General features: G+C 43.0%; 1 protein-coding gene across 1 annotated transcript in view; it reads right to left on the reverse strand.

The window, feature by feature from the left end:
* Positions 1 to 21,835, reverse strand: part of LOC126259215 (probable cytochrome P450 12a5, mitochondrial) — a 219,296-nt gene that overhangs the window by 162,950 nt on the left and 34,511 nt on the right. The window contains exon 4 of the mRNA XM_049955814.1: positions 14,945 to 15,136. Coding sequence (XP_049811771.1) covers positions 14,945 to 15,136 — 192 coding nt within the window. The remainder of the gene's footprint in view (positions 1 to 14,944; positions 15,137 to 21,835) is intronic.

A 21,835-nucleotide genomic window follows, 5' to 3' on the forward strand; every position in this document is an offset into this window, starting at 1 on the left:
TATCACGGACAGTTACACAGCGTGAAGGAATCAACGAACATGAAGGGCTGCAGATGGTCTGCAATAATGTTAACGTGGTTCGCAACTGTCATGATGACTAATAACAAGTCAAATGAAAACCCAGACGTATGTCCCGCATAGCACAGTACTGCTTCCACTGACTTGTGTTCGTGGCGTGATGCACGTTTCGAGCAGAAGGCCGTCTGGATGATGGAGTATCCGGACGCGGCCATCGAGCAGTTGCGATAGAACACGTGGCTCTTACGACTAGGCGATACGTTTCCATTGATCTGAGATCCTACCCTGGCGGTCCTATGCCCACTGCAATCGTAACTGACTATGTCGTTGGTTCAACGTTTGAACTCGTAGGCGTTTGCTGCTGCGGAGTTCCACATTCAACAATGTGCGCTGAACGGTGCGCTGTTTAACACTCGTTCTTTCACCAGCATTGTACTCTGAGGTACGATCGCCGCCTTTCCTGCTTTACAGGTCGGGAACGCCACAGAACTCCACCTTCAGTGAAGACGCGTCGAGGTGCTGAAACTTGTCACCTACTCGCGGTTCCACAGCAACTACTTTCCATAAGATGCTCACGATAATAGAACGTTAACAGGCAAGCAGGTTCGCCGTTTACTAGATGTTCGTTTCCGAACGCCGGGCCATAGCAATCTGCCCATAGTGGAAGTTACGCATTTGCTGCCCGTATAGTCAATGGAATGATTGTTCATTCTCCTCTACTCCGCTTATATAGTTATTTGTCTTCACTTCAGACAGCTAAATGTCTCGAAAGCGACGCATCGTCGCATCGTACGATAAATGAGATACTTTTCTGTACTACAACAGCCACCTACCGCCCTCCCATTGTGCGTGGACCGGGTCAACTTTGTATTTTCAAACGGTAATCACACGTCACCCCCCCCCCAATTTTTATTTTTTATTGGGAATCTATATAAAAAATACGTACGGTTGACTCAAACCATTGTCTCCCATTCGCGATAGTTAGCTCCGTAATTGACAAATATGAAATGTGTCTGTTTTTGCAATTAAGAACCGGTGCATTGGCTTGTACATTTCATTTAAGATGTAACTGCAAACCTTTGTACGCTTGCTTAGTTGGATGGTAACGTGCTCGCCTCCCATGCAAGCGGGCCCGGGTTCGATTCCCGGCCGGGTTGGAGATTTTCTCTGCTCGTGGGCTGGGTGTTGTGTTGTCCACGTCATCACTTCATCATCGTCATCGACGCGCAAGTCGCTCAATGTGGCGTCGACTGAAAAAAGACTTGCACTTGGCGGCCGACCTTTCCAGATTGGGGCCTCCCGGCCAACGATGCCATACGCTTATTTCCATTTTGTTGTAAACCTTTGTCTTCTAAAGATTGATACTGACCATGAAACGTTACTTGAGTATTGCAAATGTGATTCTAGAGCACGAATGATATGGCTAGACATTGATATTTCTGGCGAATAAGCTACTTGTATGGTAACGTAGTTTTCTGTTCTTGCGGGGTTGATTGTGATTAGTCCCCAAATCCTTCGAATGTCTGATTTCGGTGGTTGTCCTCGAACCCCGCCGTCAGGGCGACTGATCACGGTGTGTGTTTCCACCCAACCGCCGTAAATCTAGCGTTGCTCGATTTGTGGCTAGCGGCGGAATAAAATCCACAACCATTGTAATAAGGTATAATATCTATGAAATGATAGGGAGAGGCGCAACTACCATGGATACATACATATCCCGTAAACATTCACACGCTCACCTCATCACCCAGGGCCTAGTCACGCGGCACGCCCCAGTGCAGTGCAGGGGCCTTACATTGCGTTTTTCCTCCTTAAAATACAGCTGCCTTTCATTGGGCTAAATGGAAATGTTCCCTGAGGCCCAGAATTCCCTTACGATCCTCCAATGGCGATGAAATCCTACCCCACTGTGCTTCTAATCCTATCTTTTACGCGTATTGTCAACACCTGAGTTCCTATTACATTTCGTTTAGGAACACCATAAGCTAATTTAGTTTATGTTCAGAATTCTCGATCCAATCTGAAGTACTGGGTTCTATTAGTTAAACGTACATCGAACTAATCACACGTATGTGTCAGACGCGTATGCGCCAAACACCTTTCCTGGATCTAGAGAGACGCAACCTACCTTTTCAGGTGCATCTATGGGTTGCAAGATATCGTGTATGAATGAAGGAAACTGTGATTCACAAGTGTGGTTTTCATCTAAACCTGCCGGCAGCGGTGGCCGAGCGGTTCTGGGCGCCTCAGTCCGGAACCGCGCGACTGCTGCGGTCGCAGGTTCGAATCCTGCCTCGGGCATGGATGTGTGTGATGTCCGTAGGTTGGTTAGGTTTGAGTAGTTCTAAGTTCTAGGGGACTGATGAACTCAGATGTCGGGTCCCATAGTGCTCAGAGCCAGAGCCATCTAAACCTGCAATCCAGGGCAAGTACTGAACTTCCTGCAACGTTCTATGTCGTCCCGCATCATTCGTCGGAGACCAGCAGCAGCCAGACAAGGGAATTACCCTCCGTTGCCTAGGCTGACGTTAACACAACACACGTGGCTACGTTTGGACTGGTGCTGTAACGGCGAAGCATAGCTGCTCATGAATGACACCATATAGCGTTCAACGGTGAATAGCGGTCTTTCCACTATCCCGGAGGACTATCGTCGGCGAGTATGGAGTATGGTGACCCCGGTGAGAGGGAGGGGGGTTTAGATCCCTTTCTTCCGATGTTTTAGAGAGGCACAGTGGGGTTACTGCTGGAGTCATAAGTGGGGGATCCATCAGATATGACTTCCCGTGACTACTGTCAGTGATTGAGAGAACTCAAACGCCCACGTTACGCCGCGGCGTCCTGCGTCCTCTTTTATTACCTCTCATGCTACAGTGAAGTGTTGCAATTTTTCAACAGGACAAGCCTCGTACAGACGTGGCACGTGACCCTATGACGTCTGCGTAACGTTGAATTACTCCCCAAGATCGCCGGCCGGAGTGGCCGAGCGGTTAAAGGCGCTACAGTCTGGAACCGCACGACCGCTACAGTCGCAGGTTCGAATCCTGCCTCGGGCATGGATGTGTGTGATGTCCTTAGGTTAGTTAGGTTTAAGTAGTTCTAAGTTCTAGGGAACTTATGACCACAGCAGTTGAGTCCCATAGTGCTCAGAACCATTTGAACCATTTTTTGAACTTCCCAAGATCGCCAGATCCACCGCCGATATAGCTTGTGTGCAAGTAGGTCAGATGTCAATTGACCTAGTGTCAGTGTCCAGGAAGTAAAGCACCGTTTACAACAGTTCTTTGTCAGCTTGCCTCAGGAGAGGATATAACTGATTTGTGACATCCTTGCCAATCATATGAGTGGTGCATCCAGGACAGAAGCGGCACAACGTCATACTGACAGCTGGGCTCCTACTCTCAAGTTCTTTGTAAATTTGACTCGGTTTTGTAATCACTTAAATAACATCACATACCCACTCAACCCGTCAAGTCTCACATTTATGCTTCCCCTTGTAGGTGCTTCGCGCTTTTGTCACGTAGTGTACGTGACAGAGTTTTTCCGCGTACTCTAGAAAGGTGACAGGAAAGCATAATGGTTTACAGATCTCTCTGGCATGTGTGTTACAAGTAGTGGTCTGTCACTTGCGGTAAACCATTACAGATGATTTTCGAAATTAGTGGTCCGTCTGTCGTACTTAAATTTATGATAATGTGGCGGAGAAAAAGCGGTAACTAGGTGACTATGTTCGGTGTATAACCAGAATACACAGGTTTTGGCATCATATAGAAATTTCAATGTTACCATAAGCCTCCTTAGCACCTAAGAAAGACTGCAAACGTATAAACAATGTCTGAGAAGTTCAGTTGCACATTCCCAACAGACACGAGCGCCCATACGATTGTTTTTGGGGGTGGCGGCACACCGGGGGTATGAAGTATTTTTAATACTTTGGAAGACGAAATGCGACTTGTAAGTAACCATAATTAAGTTCCAGTTCAAACCATGTTGAAAACCACCGCAATACTGACTTTTAAATCATTTTTATAGAAAATCATTTGACTGCACTATATTTTTTGCCCCCATGAATGGGCACCCTTGCTAACAGACACTCCTAGTGAGCCCATCGTGGTAACATATTTCCCGAAACCTAAACTCCTGTAAGAGAACAATGTACGAGATACAAGACATTACTTCCGTGCACCTTTTATCTTTTTTGTAAATAAGGAGGAGGGGCTACTGGTTGCCCATGAGATTCGCGATAAGCACGATGGTTGCTGCCCTTACGTCAGTCGCTACTCTCCTTTTAAAATGGATGCAATAATCGTTGTTTTTAACGTGCTTGCACCAATGGCCTTCTTGAGGATCATGCAATCGACACCGGACACGCTCCGGCAAAACACTGTGCAGATCTCGTAGCTTGTGTTGTCAGCCGCTAGAATTACTGTTTGTTGGTGGCAAATACATATAAGCGTGTCGGCTTCCGGACCTTGTATTTTCCCAGATAACATTTACGAGGGGCACCGTCCGTTGCTTGTCATAGGCCCACAGGAACATATTTTAATCGGTCAAATGATGACAATTCATCCTGGTTTTAACACAGAAAGGACAACCGTCATTGACGATGGTTCTACCAACAGAAGAAAGCTGAGAACTTTGCTAAACCAAGTCATATGTTACTCTGCGACGTTCTGTTATAACTCCTTATACCATATGACACTGCAATATGTATGCCAAAAGGTGCAACTTTAAAGTTGCGAAACTGGTTGTGAGAGTCTCTAGGTGCAACTTTAAAGTTGCGAAACTGGTTGTGAGAGTCTCTAACCAACTTCAATAAATGCAGCTACTGCAAACTATTGGAATTTCATTGTTTTATATTTTAAAAACTTTAACCCCTGTATGTAAATATCTCTGTTATACTATATTAACAGTCAATCAATTAGGTATCCATTACGCAGTCCTATAATTGGTGTAGATACAGTGCACTCTCAAATTGAATGTGTCCGTTTCTTCTCAACTATTACAATGGTATCTCCACTTGTAGATAAAAGTTGTTGTCATTTCAATGTCAGAATACGTTATTGATGGTTCATAGTACAAACAGATTTCATCTATCGTTCTTACAGGATTTTCTGTAATGATTCATGTTAGCAAGTATCAGCTTGGGGTTGACGAAGATAATGTTTCGTGGTCCACACTAGAAAATAGAATCAGTGTTATTAGCAGCCTAGTATTGCTTTTTATTTTCATTTGGCCTAAATGTACTATGGGTTAAGCATAAAATGGCCTTTCAAGGAATGCGGCAGTTTTCACCAATCGAAACTGTGTGCTACGACTCACTAAAACTATATTTCTTATAACCAACTACTACATAACACCAACGTCTAATCAAGCTATGTAATGTAGAGAAAAAAACACAGACATCATAGTCAGAAGTTAAAAAACGAGCTGCACGATCTTATGAAGGAATGAAGACGGTGATCCGAAGAGATTTTTTTAAATGGTGATGTAGCACTTAAACTGCATTTTTTTTATACACTAGGGGAAATTGGGCTGCATTTACAGTCATCACAACATAACCAAGGAAAGTGCTGAAACAAGACGGACATGAACCTTGGTCAAAGACGACACTACAAAAACATGGAGATAAAAAACCGATATCTAGAAAATACAACTTCGCTATGACAAGAAAATTATTCATAACAATAAATAATTATTCCGAGTACAAAACAGATCCAACGAGCTGTAAGACGTCATGGTCTCCTGACATTCATGCTTACATATTCCGCACATATTCCACACATCAAGACGCTTCATTCGAACCCAAACTAGATAAGATAAAGTCAATGTTGTATGAATTCATGTAAACGATATGCAAATAACAAATATATCGCAAGTGCGCACCAGGGTTGAAATTCTCGAGGCTGGCGTACACACACACATTCAAGACACGACTGTCACAAAAGCTTTTAGTTTGGGAGAGGCAAACCACATGCCAGGAGGCCGGTCCCTTGGGAAGACAAGTCAACCTATCTACGTCGGTCGGCGACTGCCCGTAGAGCAGACAGCGTTTGCCCAAGTGAAAAGGAGAACAACCCTGTGTCTGGCTTAAAAGCAAATTCCGCTACATTGTGTGGGAGCGCCCAGCCAACGCATTCTTTACAAACATAGCACGCAGTTTCAGAGGTTTTCACAGGGAGACAGCAAACGACAAACGCCGAAGCTACAGATTTCCGGATTGGTCGCCTTAAACGAAACGTCATTCTCCAGTTTTAGAAGAGCAATGCTGATTGGCAGACGATATTCCTGACGCATTGAGCTGAAGGAGTAATGGAAGAGACCGAAAGATATACCCCTTCACGTCTGGTGTGGAGAGGGGCCGTTCCGTTGTCGCTGTTGGAGCGAGAACACGTAACGATAGCGTGTGCGCTCATACGTGTACTCAAAGGGCGAGGAACTAGTCTCTCCTCAGTACATCACGGGGAGAGCACCTCTGTCGAGGGCGAATCGGAGTGCAACTCTATATTGAGTCCTTGCGATTAAGCGTTGTTCACTGTGTTGGCCGTCACACTTATTGTGCGGTGTGAACGGACAGAGTTATAATTAAACGCCTGCGAGCGAATTTTTGAGTGCCATCGCGGTGGACTGGTTATCTGACCGGTGTACCACGCCAATAGTTAGACTAGGGGGGAATAGGAGTCCTTGATAGGAGTCCTTGACTTCATCAAGGCGTAGGGAGAGTTTGATTGGCAAAGGTCAATCCAGATGGAACGAGAGTTATCTTATTTGTCAGCAGCGTGCAGCGCCGACTGCAGTCATCGCAACTTACGGTATTGTGTGCTACAGCTCTTGCGAGCCCCATATTTCCTTCACAACAGTACACTTCATGCATTTCACACGCGACAGCCTCGACCATACCTAGCAACATTCTAACGAATAATTATTCAAGTTGAATAGGTGTTGCTCTCAGCCATTCTGCCAAGTCAATAACGTGTAACAAAAACAACGCTGTTCTATTGTACATATAAGTAAATTTTTTTTCCATCAGATTTTTCGATAAATTAGTGTAATCGATGTTCAGATTTCAATTTTTTTTGTTTCATGCCATTATGTTAAGGAAACTGTAAACAAATTTCAATGTGAATATTAATGTTTATGTCAAATGTCAAGCAATATTGTAATAGAATTGAAATGTAACAAATGTTGAGACTGTTGTAAGATGTTTAAAATTGTAACTGTGCGTCTGGTCCATACGTAGGCAATGTGTTAGAATACGTAGAATGCAAAACCTCGGGTGAATACCCAGTCTGAAGGGGAGCGGTAAAAGGTGGATGGCAGGCGAGCGCGGGAAAATGCGCACGGGCGCTTCACGGCATAACGGACTCAGCAGTAGTAGTCGGAGTTGGGCATTGGTCTGAGCAACACGTTCTGGATCGAGGAGGCTCTCCTGGAAGACGTAGTTTCATTGAGCCTCGGATATGCCGTTCCGACGCCTATACAGCATGGCTAAATTCCATAGGCACTAAATGGAAAAGTATTGCGACGCCATGAAGAAGTAAAGTGCCGATACATCAAGAGCCATTGCTGTGGTTGTATGTGTGCTCCGTGCCTCGCCATCTCGCCGCCCGCCAACCGCCGCATCGATACGAACAGGTTGAAACTTTTAGTACTGTATTCGTGTGGACCAGTGTTACTTTTGTTCCATACTGCTCAATAACAACTTAAATTTTACCATAACTGTCCTATCATTTAATTATCCTCACAACTAACCTAGCCAAGGTCCTTTTCAAATGTTGTGCAATCCGAGTGTCCCGAAATGAAGAATTAAAGTTTATGTTAATAATAATTACCTGCAGACCTAGCTATGTTAGAATGATGTTTAAAGAACTTTTTTGTTAATGAACTAATAGACGAATAACAAAGGTCTGACAAAATTGGAAGATAATTTTGATATTGATTTAGTAGTGAAGTTTAATCATTTCGAGACAGATATAATGGTATTTAAATGAGCAGGAAATAAAATGAAAAGAGTAGTAACTAATATATTGGAAATCTTGAGCACATAATGATTTCAGTAATCGAATTTTTTAATACAGTGATCATAACAGTTTCAGGGTCCCCCCCCCCCTCTTTTTTATTCATTTGAATTCTGAAGTGTTCTAGAGTGATTTGATCAGCAAAGTTAAAGTCAATATAAAAAACCAAAATTTATCAGTGTTTTACCTTTATCAAAATTGACATTGTGTGTGTGATTCGAAAGTGCTATTTCTAGGGTAACCTATGCCCGATTGTAATCAGATCAATAGACAGTACGAAGTTTTGTAGTAAACATTATAGTGTAGTGTTATGTGTTTATGGTTTATCCCTATCAGTACAGAAAGTGAAATTATCAGTTCAATAGATTTTCTGGTTCTAAAATTTACCACATTATGCTGTGTTACTACATGTCACACAACAGAGCTTTTGCGAACATTCACGCGAAGCTTAACTAAAGAAAAGATATAACCACACTAAAACATAATACACTGTACACTAACAAGTTTAGAAAAATTAATATAGTAAAAACAATTTTTGGAAATGAAAAGGAAAAACAGAGACACATACTGGCTACAACAAAGAATAACAACCTTTGTAAAGTCTGTATTTGCCTAACAACAAAACATAAATTGTAGAATTAAAAAATAGAAACAACAATTATAAAGATATCACTAGAAAAATTGTTAAGTTTATTGGCTAATCTAAAAGAAAAATTTTTGCCTGACTTCGTCAATGGTTTCCTCGGCATTGACAAACCCCAGACAAAAATTTTGTCAGAAGGAGGGAAGTATGTAAGACATCGTGGTCTCCTGACATTCATTGCTTACATATTCCTCCCTCACAATCATATTCCACACATCAAGACTCTTCATTCCAATCCAAACTCGATAAGATAAAGTCAGTGTTGTATGAATTCATGTAAATGATATGCAAATCACAAATAAATCGCAAGTGCGCACCGAGGTTGAAATACTCTAGGCTGGCGTACACACACACATTCAAGACACGACGGTCACATAAGCTTTTAGTTTGGGATAGGTAAACCACACGCCAGGAGGCTGGTCCTTTCAAAGGACGAGTCAACCTACCTATGTCGGCCAGCAACCGCCCGTAGAGCAGACAGCGTTTGCCTGAGTGAAAGGGAGAACAACTCTGTGTCTGGCTTAAAAGGAAATTCCGCTACATTGTGTGGGAGCACCCAGCCTACACATTCTTTACAAACATTGCACGCAGTTTCAAAGGTTTTCACAGGGAGACAGCAAACGTCAAACGCTGATGCTACAGATTCCCGGATTGGTCGCCTTAAACGAAATGTCATTCTCCCATTTTAGAAGAGCAATGCTGATTGGCAGACGACATTCCTGACGCCTTGAGCTGAAGGAGTAATGGAAGAGACCGAAAGATGTACCCCTTCATGTCTGGCATGGAGAGGGGCCGTTCTATTGTCGCTCTTGGAGTGAGAACACGTAACGAGAGCGTGTGCGCTCGTACGTGTACTTAAAGAGCGAGGAACAAGTCTCTCCTCAGTACTTCACTGGGAGAGCACCTCTGTCGAGAGCAAATCGGAGTGCGACTCTATATTGAGTCCTTGTGATTAAGCGTTGTTCACTGTGTTGGCCGCCACACTTATTGTGCGGTGTGAACGGACAGAGTTATAGTTAAACGCCTGCGAGCGAATTTTTGAGTGCCATCATGGTGGACTGGTTATCTGACCAGTGTACCACGCCAATAGTTGGACTAGGGGAGAATAGGAGTCCTTGATAGGTGTCGTTGACTTCATCAAGGTGTAGGGAGAGTTTGATTGGCAAAGGTCAATCCAGACAGTACGAGAGTTATCTTATTTATCAGCAGTGAGCGGCGCAGACAGCAGTCATCACAGCTTACGGTATTGTGTGCTACAGCTCTTGCGAGCCCCATATTTCCTCCACAACAGTACACTTCATCCATTTCACATGCGACAGCCTCGACCGTACCTAGCAACATTCTAATGGATAATTATTCAAATTGAGTAGGTGTGGCTCTCAGCCATTCTGACAAGTCAATAACAATCTTAAACTTCGTATAGAAATTTCGCTAGCGAATCCTATCCTTAAGAGGTAACTTCACATTCTGAAAAGAACCCGGAAATAACTTGTGCAGTCCATAACTAAAAGTACAATTGTGATTTCTCAGAATTTTTGCAAAAGAAAAAAAAATTTTTTCGTTAGTCTAATGTTTTTCTTACACTAACTAGCACTACTCCAGTAACCAAGTATCCCACTAGTTACGTAAGAAATTTTGTGAATTTTTTTTTCATTTTCTTACAGCAGACGACTCCAGTAAGGTATTTATTGCTGCAAGTTTTTCAGACATTTCTCTTTAGAACGTTAGGAGCGTCTGTCTGACTTCTGTAGTAGTGTGGGGGTGGAAATTGCATCTTGCAGGAGCCACAGGGTAAAGGATACATCTCAGATTAATCTGTTGCGCAGAATGACAGAATAGCACCCACATGTACACCACAGAATGCTTGTCATAATATCTAGGTATAATAACATATCTCTGACCACTAACGAAAATTCAAACTTCGCAGCAAAATAAATTTGTATTATTTCTCATAAAATGGAAGACATCAAGCACAAAGCACATTTGGCACTACTACCATAATTTAATTCCCTTTTGAGTCATTCGTCACCTGCCTAGTTTATGTGTCCCCCACGAATTCCTCTTTGTGCTAACCAATTCATCTGAGAGTAGCACTTCCAACATATGCACTCACTTATCTGTTGTTGGTATTCCAGTCTCCGTCTTCCCCTGCAGATTTTACTCTCTAGAGCTCCCACTAGTACCATGGAAGTTGTTCTCTGATGTCTTAACATATCCGTTTATCTTGACAGTACATTCCATACATCCTTGTCTTCGCCGATTCTTCGCAGATACTCCTCATTTATTACCTTATCTATCCAAAAATTTTCAGCATTCTTCTCCAGCACTACATTTCAGATGCTTCGATTCTCCTCTGTTCCACTTTTCCTACAATTTATAATTCACTACCATACAACGCCGTGCTCCAAATGTACATTATCAGAAATTCCTCAAATTAAGGCCTATATCTGATACTAGAAGACGTCTCTCGGCGAGGAATGTCCTTTTTGCCTGTGCTAGTATGTCTTTTATTTCCTCCTCACTTCATCTGTCATGGGTCATTTTGCTTCCAAGGAAGAAGAATTTCTTAACTTCATCTATTATGTGATCACCGATTTTGATGTTGTTTCTCGCTATTCTCATTTGTGCTACGTCTTGTCTCAGCCCTTCGTGTGAAATGTGATGTTGTGTAGCCAGCATATACATTCGACTACAATGTCCAGATTATCAGACTCATCAATTTAATCACCAGTTTGCTGCAACTTCCATTGTCATTATTCTTAGAAAGACCCCTGTTGAAAGCATTTCGCAGTGGCCGAAGTTTTGACAGTACAAATGGTCTCACCAGGTGAGTCTTGGACTCACATGCCTCACGCCTTTTGGTTGCCAGCCGTGTCTCTACTGTTACTCGGCTACAGTTGACGAGCTCCATTGGTCAGTCGTAGTTGTACAGTCCCTCGGACAACCTCTAAGTCAGACAAATACCGCTCCAGTGGACGTCCCAGCTAAATCAGAGGGATATCAGCTGCTGGAGAACCGTCAAATACTGCAGGTGCCAGCCACTGGTGAGACATCAGCTACTGGGGTATCAACTGCTGGACTTGTGGGGATGTCAGCTACAGGAGACAACTATGTTCCTTTCATTCTCTCTGAAATATATTATGTTGTTGCTTACTTACAGTAAACGTTAAGAGAGAGGAATTTTACTGTGGATATAAATCAGAGAGATGATGTTAGCTGTTGGGGTGTCAGGTACTGGTGGAGGTGTCATTTAGAAGGGAAAACTGTATTCATTTCACTCCCTCTGCACTATGTTCTAATGTTCTTCCCTCGTTGACATAAGCATTACAGATAGGAGTTTTAGTGTCATGTATAAACCAGTGAGACAATTTTAGCTACTGAGGAGATGTCAGCTACATCGTGTGTCAACCAACTGGGAAACTTCAGCTACTGGAGGTCTCAGCTGCTGGGTGTGTGGGGATGTAACCTACCGAGTGAAGTCAACTACAGAGAAAAACTGTATTCGTTTCATTTGCTGTAAAATATGATATTGTTGCTTCATTAAAGTGAGCATGAGAGGGAGTTCGAGAGAGTAATTTTACTGGCGTATATATAAGGGAGATGATGTCTGCAACTGGGATTGTCAGCTACTGAGGTTTCCGGCTACTTAGGGAAGTGTCAGCTCATGGATAAAACTGCATTCATTTCATTTCCTTTGTAATATGTTTTAATGTTGTTTCCTCCTTAAATTGAACATGAGAGCGAGTTAAAGAGAGGAAATTTACTGCAATTTATAAACCAGGTACTGAGGAGTCAGCCAGTTGGGAGAGAGAGAGAGAGAGAGAGAGAGAGTTAAAAATTACTATAGTTTATTTAGTAGAGAAAAGAAATTTATGGATTAACGGATTATAATGATGCAGGTGAGACACACGTGTGAAAATTGTGTGAAGTTTATTGATATTGCTTGCACACATGTCAAGAGAGAGTTAAAATTTACTATAGTTTATTTATTAGAGAACAGAAATTTACGGATTAATGGATTATAATGATGCAGGTGAGACACACGTGGGAAAATTTTGTGTAGTTTATTAATATTGCTTGCAAACATGTCAGTTGAAATTAATGCTGAGGCAGCACAGTAGATGAGGCAGCTGTAGAAATATTGTACACAATTTTTGAATGTTGTGGGGAAACTGATCATCTTGCCGCTGGGACAGTATAACTTGTCTCAAAACTATAGCCGGTTGCCCCACAACAGGACATGCGTTTCGCACGAGGTAAGTAATTCTGAAGAATTCCCTCCACACCACTTGCTGATTCAGCAAGTGATTCGCTCTGTTTGAGAGTGGAACAGGAAAGGAAATGCTACGTAGTGGCCTCCGCCATCGCCCTCCAGCATACAGTGGATTGTGGATATGTATGTAAATGCAGATCCTTTTTCAAATTAGAGTAAAACACACACACACACACACACAACCACGCCTATGCGCCTGTACGGTGCTGGCTGAACGAGCAGTGCCAGTGGTGTATGAATTTCAGCAAGTGGACTAGCTTATGGTGGTTGTTGTGTCAGGTGGGGTGGGTAGAGAGAGGGGTGGGAAGGTAGAAGCCAGGGAAAGGTACTGGGTCTTAGTGGCTAGTGGCTAGTGGCTAGGAGGGTTTGCATCTAGGAATGCAGAGATGGAGGGGTGGCAGTCACATGAGCTAGTCATGTGATTCACGGTTGTCAGAGCCGGTGGGGAGCAGTGCACTCTGAAAGTGATGTGGGGACGTGAATTGGGAGGGAGTGACAGAACAGAGGAGGGAGCGAACAGTTGGCTGAAGGGTGTGGGACAGTGGGCCATTGGAGACTGAGGCCAGGACAATTTGGAGAGCGGATGACTTGTTCTCAGGATAACTCCCATCTGCATACATCAGAGAAGCTGGTGGTGGAGGGAAGGATCCAGATTGCCTGAATTGAGAAGTATCCGTTGAAACTGAGTGCAATGTGCTCAGCTGCATGTTGTACCACCTGATTGATAAAACTGTTCTTGGCATCAGTTTGGCGGCGGCCATTCATTCTATTTGACAGCTGTACAGTGTTTGCAGTACAGTTCGTGTATGACATGGCTGATTTAACAGAAGCCTGGCCTCTGGTTGGGTGGGGTAAGCCTGTGACAGAACTGAAGCGGGAAGCGCTGGGTGGGTGGACTGGGCAGATCTTGCACCTTGGTCTACCCCAAGGAATGGCTCCTGTGGCAAGGAGTTGAGAGAGGGAGTGACATACTGATGAAATAGGATGTTGTATTATTGGGTAAATGGCGGAACAACACTTTAGGAGGGGTTGAAAAGAACTTTGGTAGGGTGTCCATCATTTCAAGGCACAATGAGAGAAGAAGTCTTGACAGTGTATACAGCCTAAATGGTCCTGTCCAGGGTGATATTTGGTGACGAGATTGGCCCACATTTGTATTTAATTATTTTTAATTATTGAATTCTTGGCGTTAGCGGGAGGGTTCGTGACGTATGAGCATATCTCACTTGAAATCTGTTTGTGGACTAGGTATGGGGGTACTGCCTGTCTGTGAAGGCCTTCGTGAGACCTTGGGCATACTTGGCAAGGAAATTCGTTTCACTGCAGATACGTCATCTCTCCATGGCTAAGTTGTTTTGGAGGGATTTTTTGGCTGGAAGGGATGGCAGTTGTCGAAATGCAGGTGCTGTTGATAAGTAGGATTAATGTGGATGGAGGCATTTATGGAGCCACCCATCAGGTCTAGGTCAAGTCCTGGAGAGCAGCGTATTTGGTAGAGGAGGACCATGTGAAGCAGATAGGAGAGAAGATATTGAGACTGCAGAGGAATGAGGATTGGGTGCCTTGAGCCAGAGTCCAGATCATGAAGATTTCATCAGTCAATCAACCTAAACCACACAAGAAGTTGGGAGTTAGGGAGGCCAAGAACGTTTCCTCTAGATGATCCATAAACAGACTGGCGTAGGATGGTGGCATGTGGATATTGACGGCTGTGCCATGGATTAGTTTGCGTATCTTCTCTTCAAAGAAAAAGTAGTTGTAAGCCAGGATTGGTAAATTATATAAGGAATGAGTGTTCTGTTTTGAATTTAAAAGACGTTATAGCAAATGAGTGGTGGGTCTGCAATGTAAAAGATGTTGACAAAGGTAATGTTCGTGAGGCGTGCACAGCTCGTGTTAGTGCCATTTATTGTTTGTCATCTTCTATTACTGTAGTGCTGCCTCGTTTTCTTATTCCATTTACTAGGGTCACGAACGTCCTGCCTTACTTACCTGTGAGCGGCAGCAGCAGCACGTATCGCTCCCTGGAGCGACCGATAGTATTTCCGGGTTGTCGTGTGTCTGACTAGTCAGTTGGAGATGGACCAGCAGTGCAGTCGGGATGCAGCAGCAGTGAAGTCGAGGACGGAACGCCGGTGAGGTGCGGTCAGCCAGTGCTCGCCGGTCGCTGGCCACCCACATGAACTGTCCAACAAAGGGAGATTGGAGTGTGACGACTGTTGGTTGGTCGTTCGGTTGGTCGTCTCATCGGCCGGCGTATATTTGGTCCTTTAATTACTTCCATGCCTGGGAGTTGGTCAGTTGGCGTGGAGCAGTGACAAAATCTCCACGGCGCGTAGTTTAGTCGTGGCCACTGGCGGCCTCTACGCGCGGTCGGAGTGTGTAGGGCTCTTCCCATTGCTACGAGGTCTGTGGCTCACCGATTCTTGACACGAAAGTTGAGTTTTGACATAATCCACCAGCAAGTCATGACTGTTCACATTGTGTCGTTTGGATTTCGTTGTCGGCTGTTGCGACATTCCAGCAAGCAACAACGTGTGTTTTCAAGTTGGCAAATTTTAGCCACCCTCCGGTGGAGTTTAACTGTACTTGGTTATTTTGAAATGAAGTGCACCAGCGAAGTGTTCTGCCTTCTGGCCGTTAACGTTCAGGTTACCTGCCCTGGCCGTTCACGTAAATTCAGGCAGTGTATTTTCCTCATCGTGTTGTCGCTGTACAGCACAGTATGTACTTGATAGCTCAATGTATAATTGGTTTTTGGCGACAATACCTTCTACGTTTTTCCATTGAACTCCCTGTTGCGTGCTGGTCGGGGTGGAGCGGAAGTTATCTTATCGGTCGGTCCGTTGACTGTCTGTTGGTTGGATTGTCGTCGGATCGAGAATGATTGGGCCGACTGTCCGTCTCACCTAAGCGAGCATTAGTGTTTTAATCCCAGGCCGACCCTCGGAAACTTCTGAACGCCGTTGGGTGTACTGCCTTTTCTTATCTGTTCTTGTTGTTTGTGTTTGTACGACTTCTAGCCGATTTTTAAATTAAGGTTCTTTTGCCCTTAAGACGTAAGATTGTTTGGGCCTTCAGCCTAATTTAAAGATCTGTTTTAAGTAAGGCCTTTGACTTTTTTAAAAATTTAATTTGTTGAGTCTTAAGTGATGGGCCTTCAGCTGAATTTGAATTAAAGTTGTTTTGCTCTTAAGGTGTCAGATCGTTTGGGCCTTCAGCCTAATTAAAGAAATTGATTTAAGATAAGGCCTTCTGCCTTTTAAATTTATGATTTTGTTTGAGTTTTAAGTTACTGGCTTTCAGCCGATTTTAAATTAAGGTGGTCTTGCCCTTAAGGCATGAGATTGTATGGCGTATTCCGACGGTTATTAAGTTCCAAAAATTAATGCTGTCTGTTTTTCTTTTAATTTTCTTGGCTCTTGTAATGTTTGGTCAAATAAATAAAAATGTATGTTCGAGTGTAACTGACAGCCGCTTACTTTGGCCACTTTCCACAATTTAAACTACCTGTCCTGTCCTGCGGGTTGAGCAGGGCGTCTCAGTTCGATTGCTGCAAGTCCATTGGCATGAGGGATACTGCTGTATAAGTAGGTTCCTTCAATAGTAATGAGTAGGGATCCAGGCGATTAAGAGCCTGGGATGGTGGAGAAAGGCGTTAGTATCTAAGGTTTAGGAGGCTAGGTTTCAGATAACTTGTTGGAGGTGTTGGTCAACAAGAGTGGAAATTCTTTCACTGGGAGAAAAACAACCAGCTACAACGAGGCATCAGTGATCATTGGATCTGTGGATTTTGGAGAGCGTGTGGAAGGTCAGTGTGCAAGGTGGTGATAGGATACTGAGGGAGATGGGGGAGATGTTCTGCAAATGGCCTATGTATTTTTCATGCATCGAAGATTATGCTGGTCTTCTGTGATGGGATCACTATAGCCGAGTTCGTAGGTGGTCAGGCAGTTGGTGGAGGCCTTCTGTCGGATAGTGACTGTGACTCATTATGAGAGTGGTGTAGCCTTTGTCTGCCAGGAGGATGACTAGGTCAGGAACTAATTTTAGGATGTCCGTGGATATTCTTTCCTTTGCTGGAATTTTAGTGTTATTGGGAACGGATCTGAACAAGGATGGTGAGCCCATGTTGAAGGTAAGGAATTCCCGGAAGGTGACGAGGGAGTATCAACAATCCCTCCAACAAAAGCCAACCTAATCTCAGTATTGAACCTTTCCTCTTTCAGTTCATAGCACTATCCAGCAGGGGCACTCTACCGTCAGACACAGGAAAAGAAAAAAATCGAGGCGTTTGAGGTGTGGTTCTGTACAAGGATGCTGAAAATTCGTTTGAATGATAAAATAAAGAATGAAGAAGTTCTCTGCAGATACGGCGAGGAGAGAAAAACCTGGAAAGAATTGACAAAAATGTATTTAACGAATAACGCAAATGTTACTCTGAGATGAAAAGGTTGGCGGGCCACATCAAACTTATCACAAGACAGTACTCACAAAAAAGAAAGAAAAATGATTTGCTTTGATTTTAGGCTTGTAGTGAACATCCACATTTGTAGCATGACTTTTCGGCTTTCACATCGTGTATTGGGGTACGATTTATATTGTTTGTCAAAGGTGGCTATAAATGCATTATGTTGGCTAATTCTCTCTCTTTAGTGAAGAGAAATACGGACTTTTGAAAGACCCTGTTAATGAATCGCCAAGTTAAATTCCGCCGATGTTATGGTGTGATTCACTTGGTGGCAAAACGAATACACATGTAATGCAGTAAAACGTACATCATATGTTCTTCATTTTCATCTTATGGAACCAAAGTCAATTCATTATATCCATGGAAGAAATGTAGACACTGTAAAAACTGGAAGAATGGGCTATACAGATACGACACCTCGGTTGAAAATCCCGCAAATCGCATTAGAGCGACTTGTCAAGCAAAAGCTTGAAAACAGAGACTATCGTGTTAAAAGGTATTGGCCGATAGAATTGTACCTTTACTTTGCAACAAGAAGTTCAATTAGTCATATATTGTCTAAAGTGAAACTGAACTTTTTGTACTGAGAATGAATAAATTTCGACATTTAGACAATGAACTGGCTGATGCTAACAATTTGCTTCATCTATCTGACAACGTAGGAAAGCATGATTAGAGCGTGTGAGAGGACTTTTCAGGCGGCGTCAAAAAGTTTACAAAAGCCAGAAGCTATGGGACTTAATAAACTAACACTTGACAGATTTTTGACTTGCTGCGTAGTGTTATACATGAGGGCAATCTTATAAGGGATAAAATATTTAATAACGATGCCACTGGAATATCAGGGACTCTTTTTCTGGTGCAGACTGTCACCTAGGCTGACGGAGATGACACTGTGACAGTGAAGATATGCTTTACTGCATGTGGCGTGTACGTCCACGCAATGTTAATTTTCCCTAGGGAACTGATAAGACAGAAATTCCAGACTAGTCTCCACCTTGTGCAGTACCAGTAGTTCACGAAACAGGGTGGATGACTAAAGAAAGGGCTAGCTTTAGAATGGTTCAACATTTCGCATCGTCGACACGGGTGAATAAACGAAATTCAGTTCTGCTCATGCTAGACAGAAATTTGACTCACACAAGAAGTTAGGAATTAACGAGTGTAGCAAGGGATAATGGGCCCTTACTTGTTAGCCACCACACATCTCTCACAGGCTCCAGCCATTGGGCTTAGCCTACATGAAACCTTTTAGCAAATATTATGACGACGAATTTCTTAAATGGCTGAGATCAGTCCTGGAAAAGCGAGCACATTATTCCAAACTGCGGCCTTGTTTGACAGTGCATATTCGCAGTATTCAAAAATGGTTCAAATGACTCTGAGTACTATGGACTTAACTTCTGAGGTTATCAGTCCCCTAGAACTTAGAAGTACTTAAACCTACTAACCTAAGGACATCACACACATCCATGCCCGAGGCAGGATTCGAACCTGCGACCGTAGCGCCTAGAACCGCTCGGCCACTCCGGCCGGCACTTCGCAGTATTCAATGATGTCACTTGCTATTAAAGGTTTTCGAAAATCTGGAAACTTGTTTATTAACAGGAGCGTCTTTAGAGTAGATTATTTCATACCATCAGCAGCCACTGCGAACTACCAAGAAAACTTAAACAAGGCCGCCATATTCGTCTAGCACAGCAAGTTTGGAGGTTCTATCACAGGCTACTCCTACAACACACTCATCGAACATGTTTCCTTGACGAATATCAATGTCTCCAGAACCTAACCTCCACATTTCCAGTTCATGAGCCAATTAACGACACCAAAAGTAAGACAGAAAACCAAAATAGTGTCAAAGAAAAGAGCCAAAACACTTATTTTGACCTCTTCTCCTTTTGAGGTGGAACTAATAACGCAGAGGCTGAAAAAATGGGAAACAGATCCAAATCAAACAAACATAAGTCTGCAAAAGGGTGACTTGAATTAGTCCAAGGAATCCAGGAAAGTCTGAGTTAAGGAAAAACTGCGTTAAAAATACGCAGGAAGAGAAGACATGCTCGAAAACACCATCAAAACTACGGAAGCTGTCTTCATTCATTAATAGCAGTAAATTAGAAGAAGCCAATGATTGTCTTATTGTCTTGACGGCTCTGAAGAGAGTTTGATAAAACGTAGCGTATGCTTCACGTAGGCTCACAATCCGTGAGTAAGGGGTGGGGGGGGGGGGGAGTCGAGAGTGGTGAGGACGATGTTTTATGTGAAGCATAAAATCTTATATTTTATAAGCCACTTGTAAATACGTGTTTATATGTGAAATATATGTAAACCGTTAGATTTTCATTTATGGCTAATTTTCTATGTGAAATATTATTCCACATTTTTGCCCAACCAATCTAGCAAAGCAGAGCACATTACCGTTTTATAATTTTCTCAATAAAAATATAAAGTTGTATAATTAAGCATTGGTATGGTGTGATTATATAAAAATAATACTATTCTGAATAGGTCTGAACAAATTTAATAACGACTTACTAGTTTTTGAACCGCAAAATGACTGTTGAAAATTAAGAACCCCATTCCGCCACATTTTTCCCCTACTAGTGAGTGCATCGTATCTCTTCCTCTCTTCAGAAGAGAGCATTCGCTACAATCACTTGGAACCAATACAGAACGCTGGAAGTCTCCCACCCTGTCACTTCCTTCCCATTAAGGCATATTTTCTAGAAAACTTACATCTACTTCAACATCACACTCCGCAATCCACCTGATTGTGGGTCACAAAGGGTGGCTCTGATACCACTAAGTGATCCCTGTACCTTGTTCCACTCGCGAATGGCGCTTGGGAAGGATGGTCATCGGTAAGCCTCTGTAATGGACCTAATTTTCCGAATTTTCTCGTCGTGGTCATTAGGCGATATGTTTGTGAGAGGAATTAATATGTTGTCCGACTCTTCTCGGAAAGTCCTCCCTCGAAATTTCAATAGTAAACCTTTCCGTGATACACATCACCCCTCTTATAACGGTTACCTATGGAGTTTGTTGAGCATCTCAGTAACGCTCTTGCACCGACTAAAGGATCCCGTGACGAAGCGCGCCGCTCGTCCTTGGATATTTTCTATCATTTCTATCAGTATTACCTGGTAATTGATGTACAATGCTAAATAAGTCATTTAACTTGCATTGTCTCCCCTATAATAGCGTCCCAATCTCCTGGGACTGTCAGATTTGCACTTCTTTCTCCATATCAATATATTTTATCAATTTTTTTTATTTCCACTGTATTTTCTCCATTTTCTCATCATCTGGACATATAAACATCCACAATGGTCTTTTCCATTGCCTTAGTTTCAATCCTCAGATGAATAGTTTCGTCGTTGGTTTCCTTGTTAGTAACCCGCCCTGTTGCCTTACTTACTACTTATTCCGATACGAACATCTGATACACCATTCACTGACCTACCTCTTTTCAGAGCTAATGTAAATTCATTAAATGATGTAGAGCAATTTACTAAAGAAAGGAGAAAGTGTGGTCATTCTCTCATCGACTCAGAAACCTATATCAAGTTTCCCTATGTACCACTCCGTTTAGATTCTCCAGTTTCCACATAGCTTTAGATGTACCGATGCTCAGAATGACAGCTTTATTCTTCGTCTCTTCGTCCTCCTTATATGCCCAAAGGGAGCAAGCCCCACCCAGAGATCTAAGTTACTTCTGAAATTGATCATCACAATTTTTTGTTAGAGTTCTGCGTGTCCTGTGGATTCGCTTTGCCTGTCTTTTAATTGATTGGTGTCTATTGCTTCGAGCTTACTTTTGATGATTGCCTTCGCTGTTTGCTCCACCTTTAGGGAAAACTTGTCTCCTCAATGACGAAAGGATTCACTCAGCGTCTATAAGATTCTTCGTCGTATTTTAAGAAGGCTTTTGACAGACTTAAGATGACTTCTTATATCGGAAGCCTCCAGCCGCTATGACTGATCAAAGAAGCTGTTGGCATCAGAGCTAGGAGCCAGGAGACATGGCTTAACTACCCAAGACTGTCCAATGCCTGCCTTACTTACTTTTCAGTCCGACCACGTCTCTCGTGTTCTTCTTATCACGTTGTTCAGTTTTGATTTCAGTAATACTGTATGTTACCCGTCCTTCCCTAAAGGATACAATAGTTTTCTGTGGCACACACATCTCATGAAATTACCACGACTGAAAAATCAGATAAACTAGAGCTCGTATGGGAGGTTATCAACAGTAGTTCCTCCCACACTACATTCACGAATTGAAGAGGAAGAGGGGAAATGATGCACCAGTGGTACCCTCTGTGAAGTGATGTGCCTATTATTGATGTATATGTTGACTGGAGCCTTGAGAGCAGCATGGAAGACATGTCTTGATAGGTGAAAATCTATCATGA

Source organism: Schistocerca nitens, chromosome 5 (assembly GCF_023898315.1).
Source record: "Schistocerca nitens isolate TAMUIC-IGC-003100 chromosome 5, iqSchNite1.1, whole genome shotgun sequence".
Classification (NCBI taxonomy): domain Eukaryota; kingdom Metazoa; phylum Arthropoda; class Insecta; order Orthoptera; family Acrididae; genus Schistocerca; species Schistocerca nitens.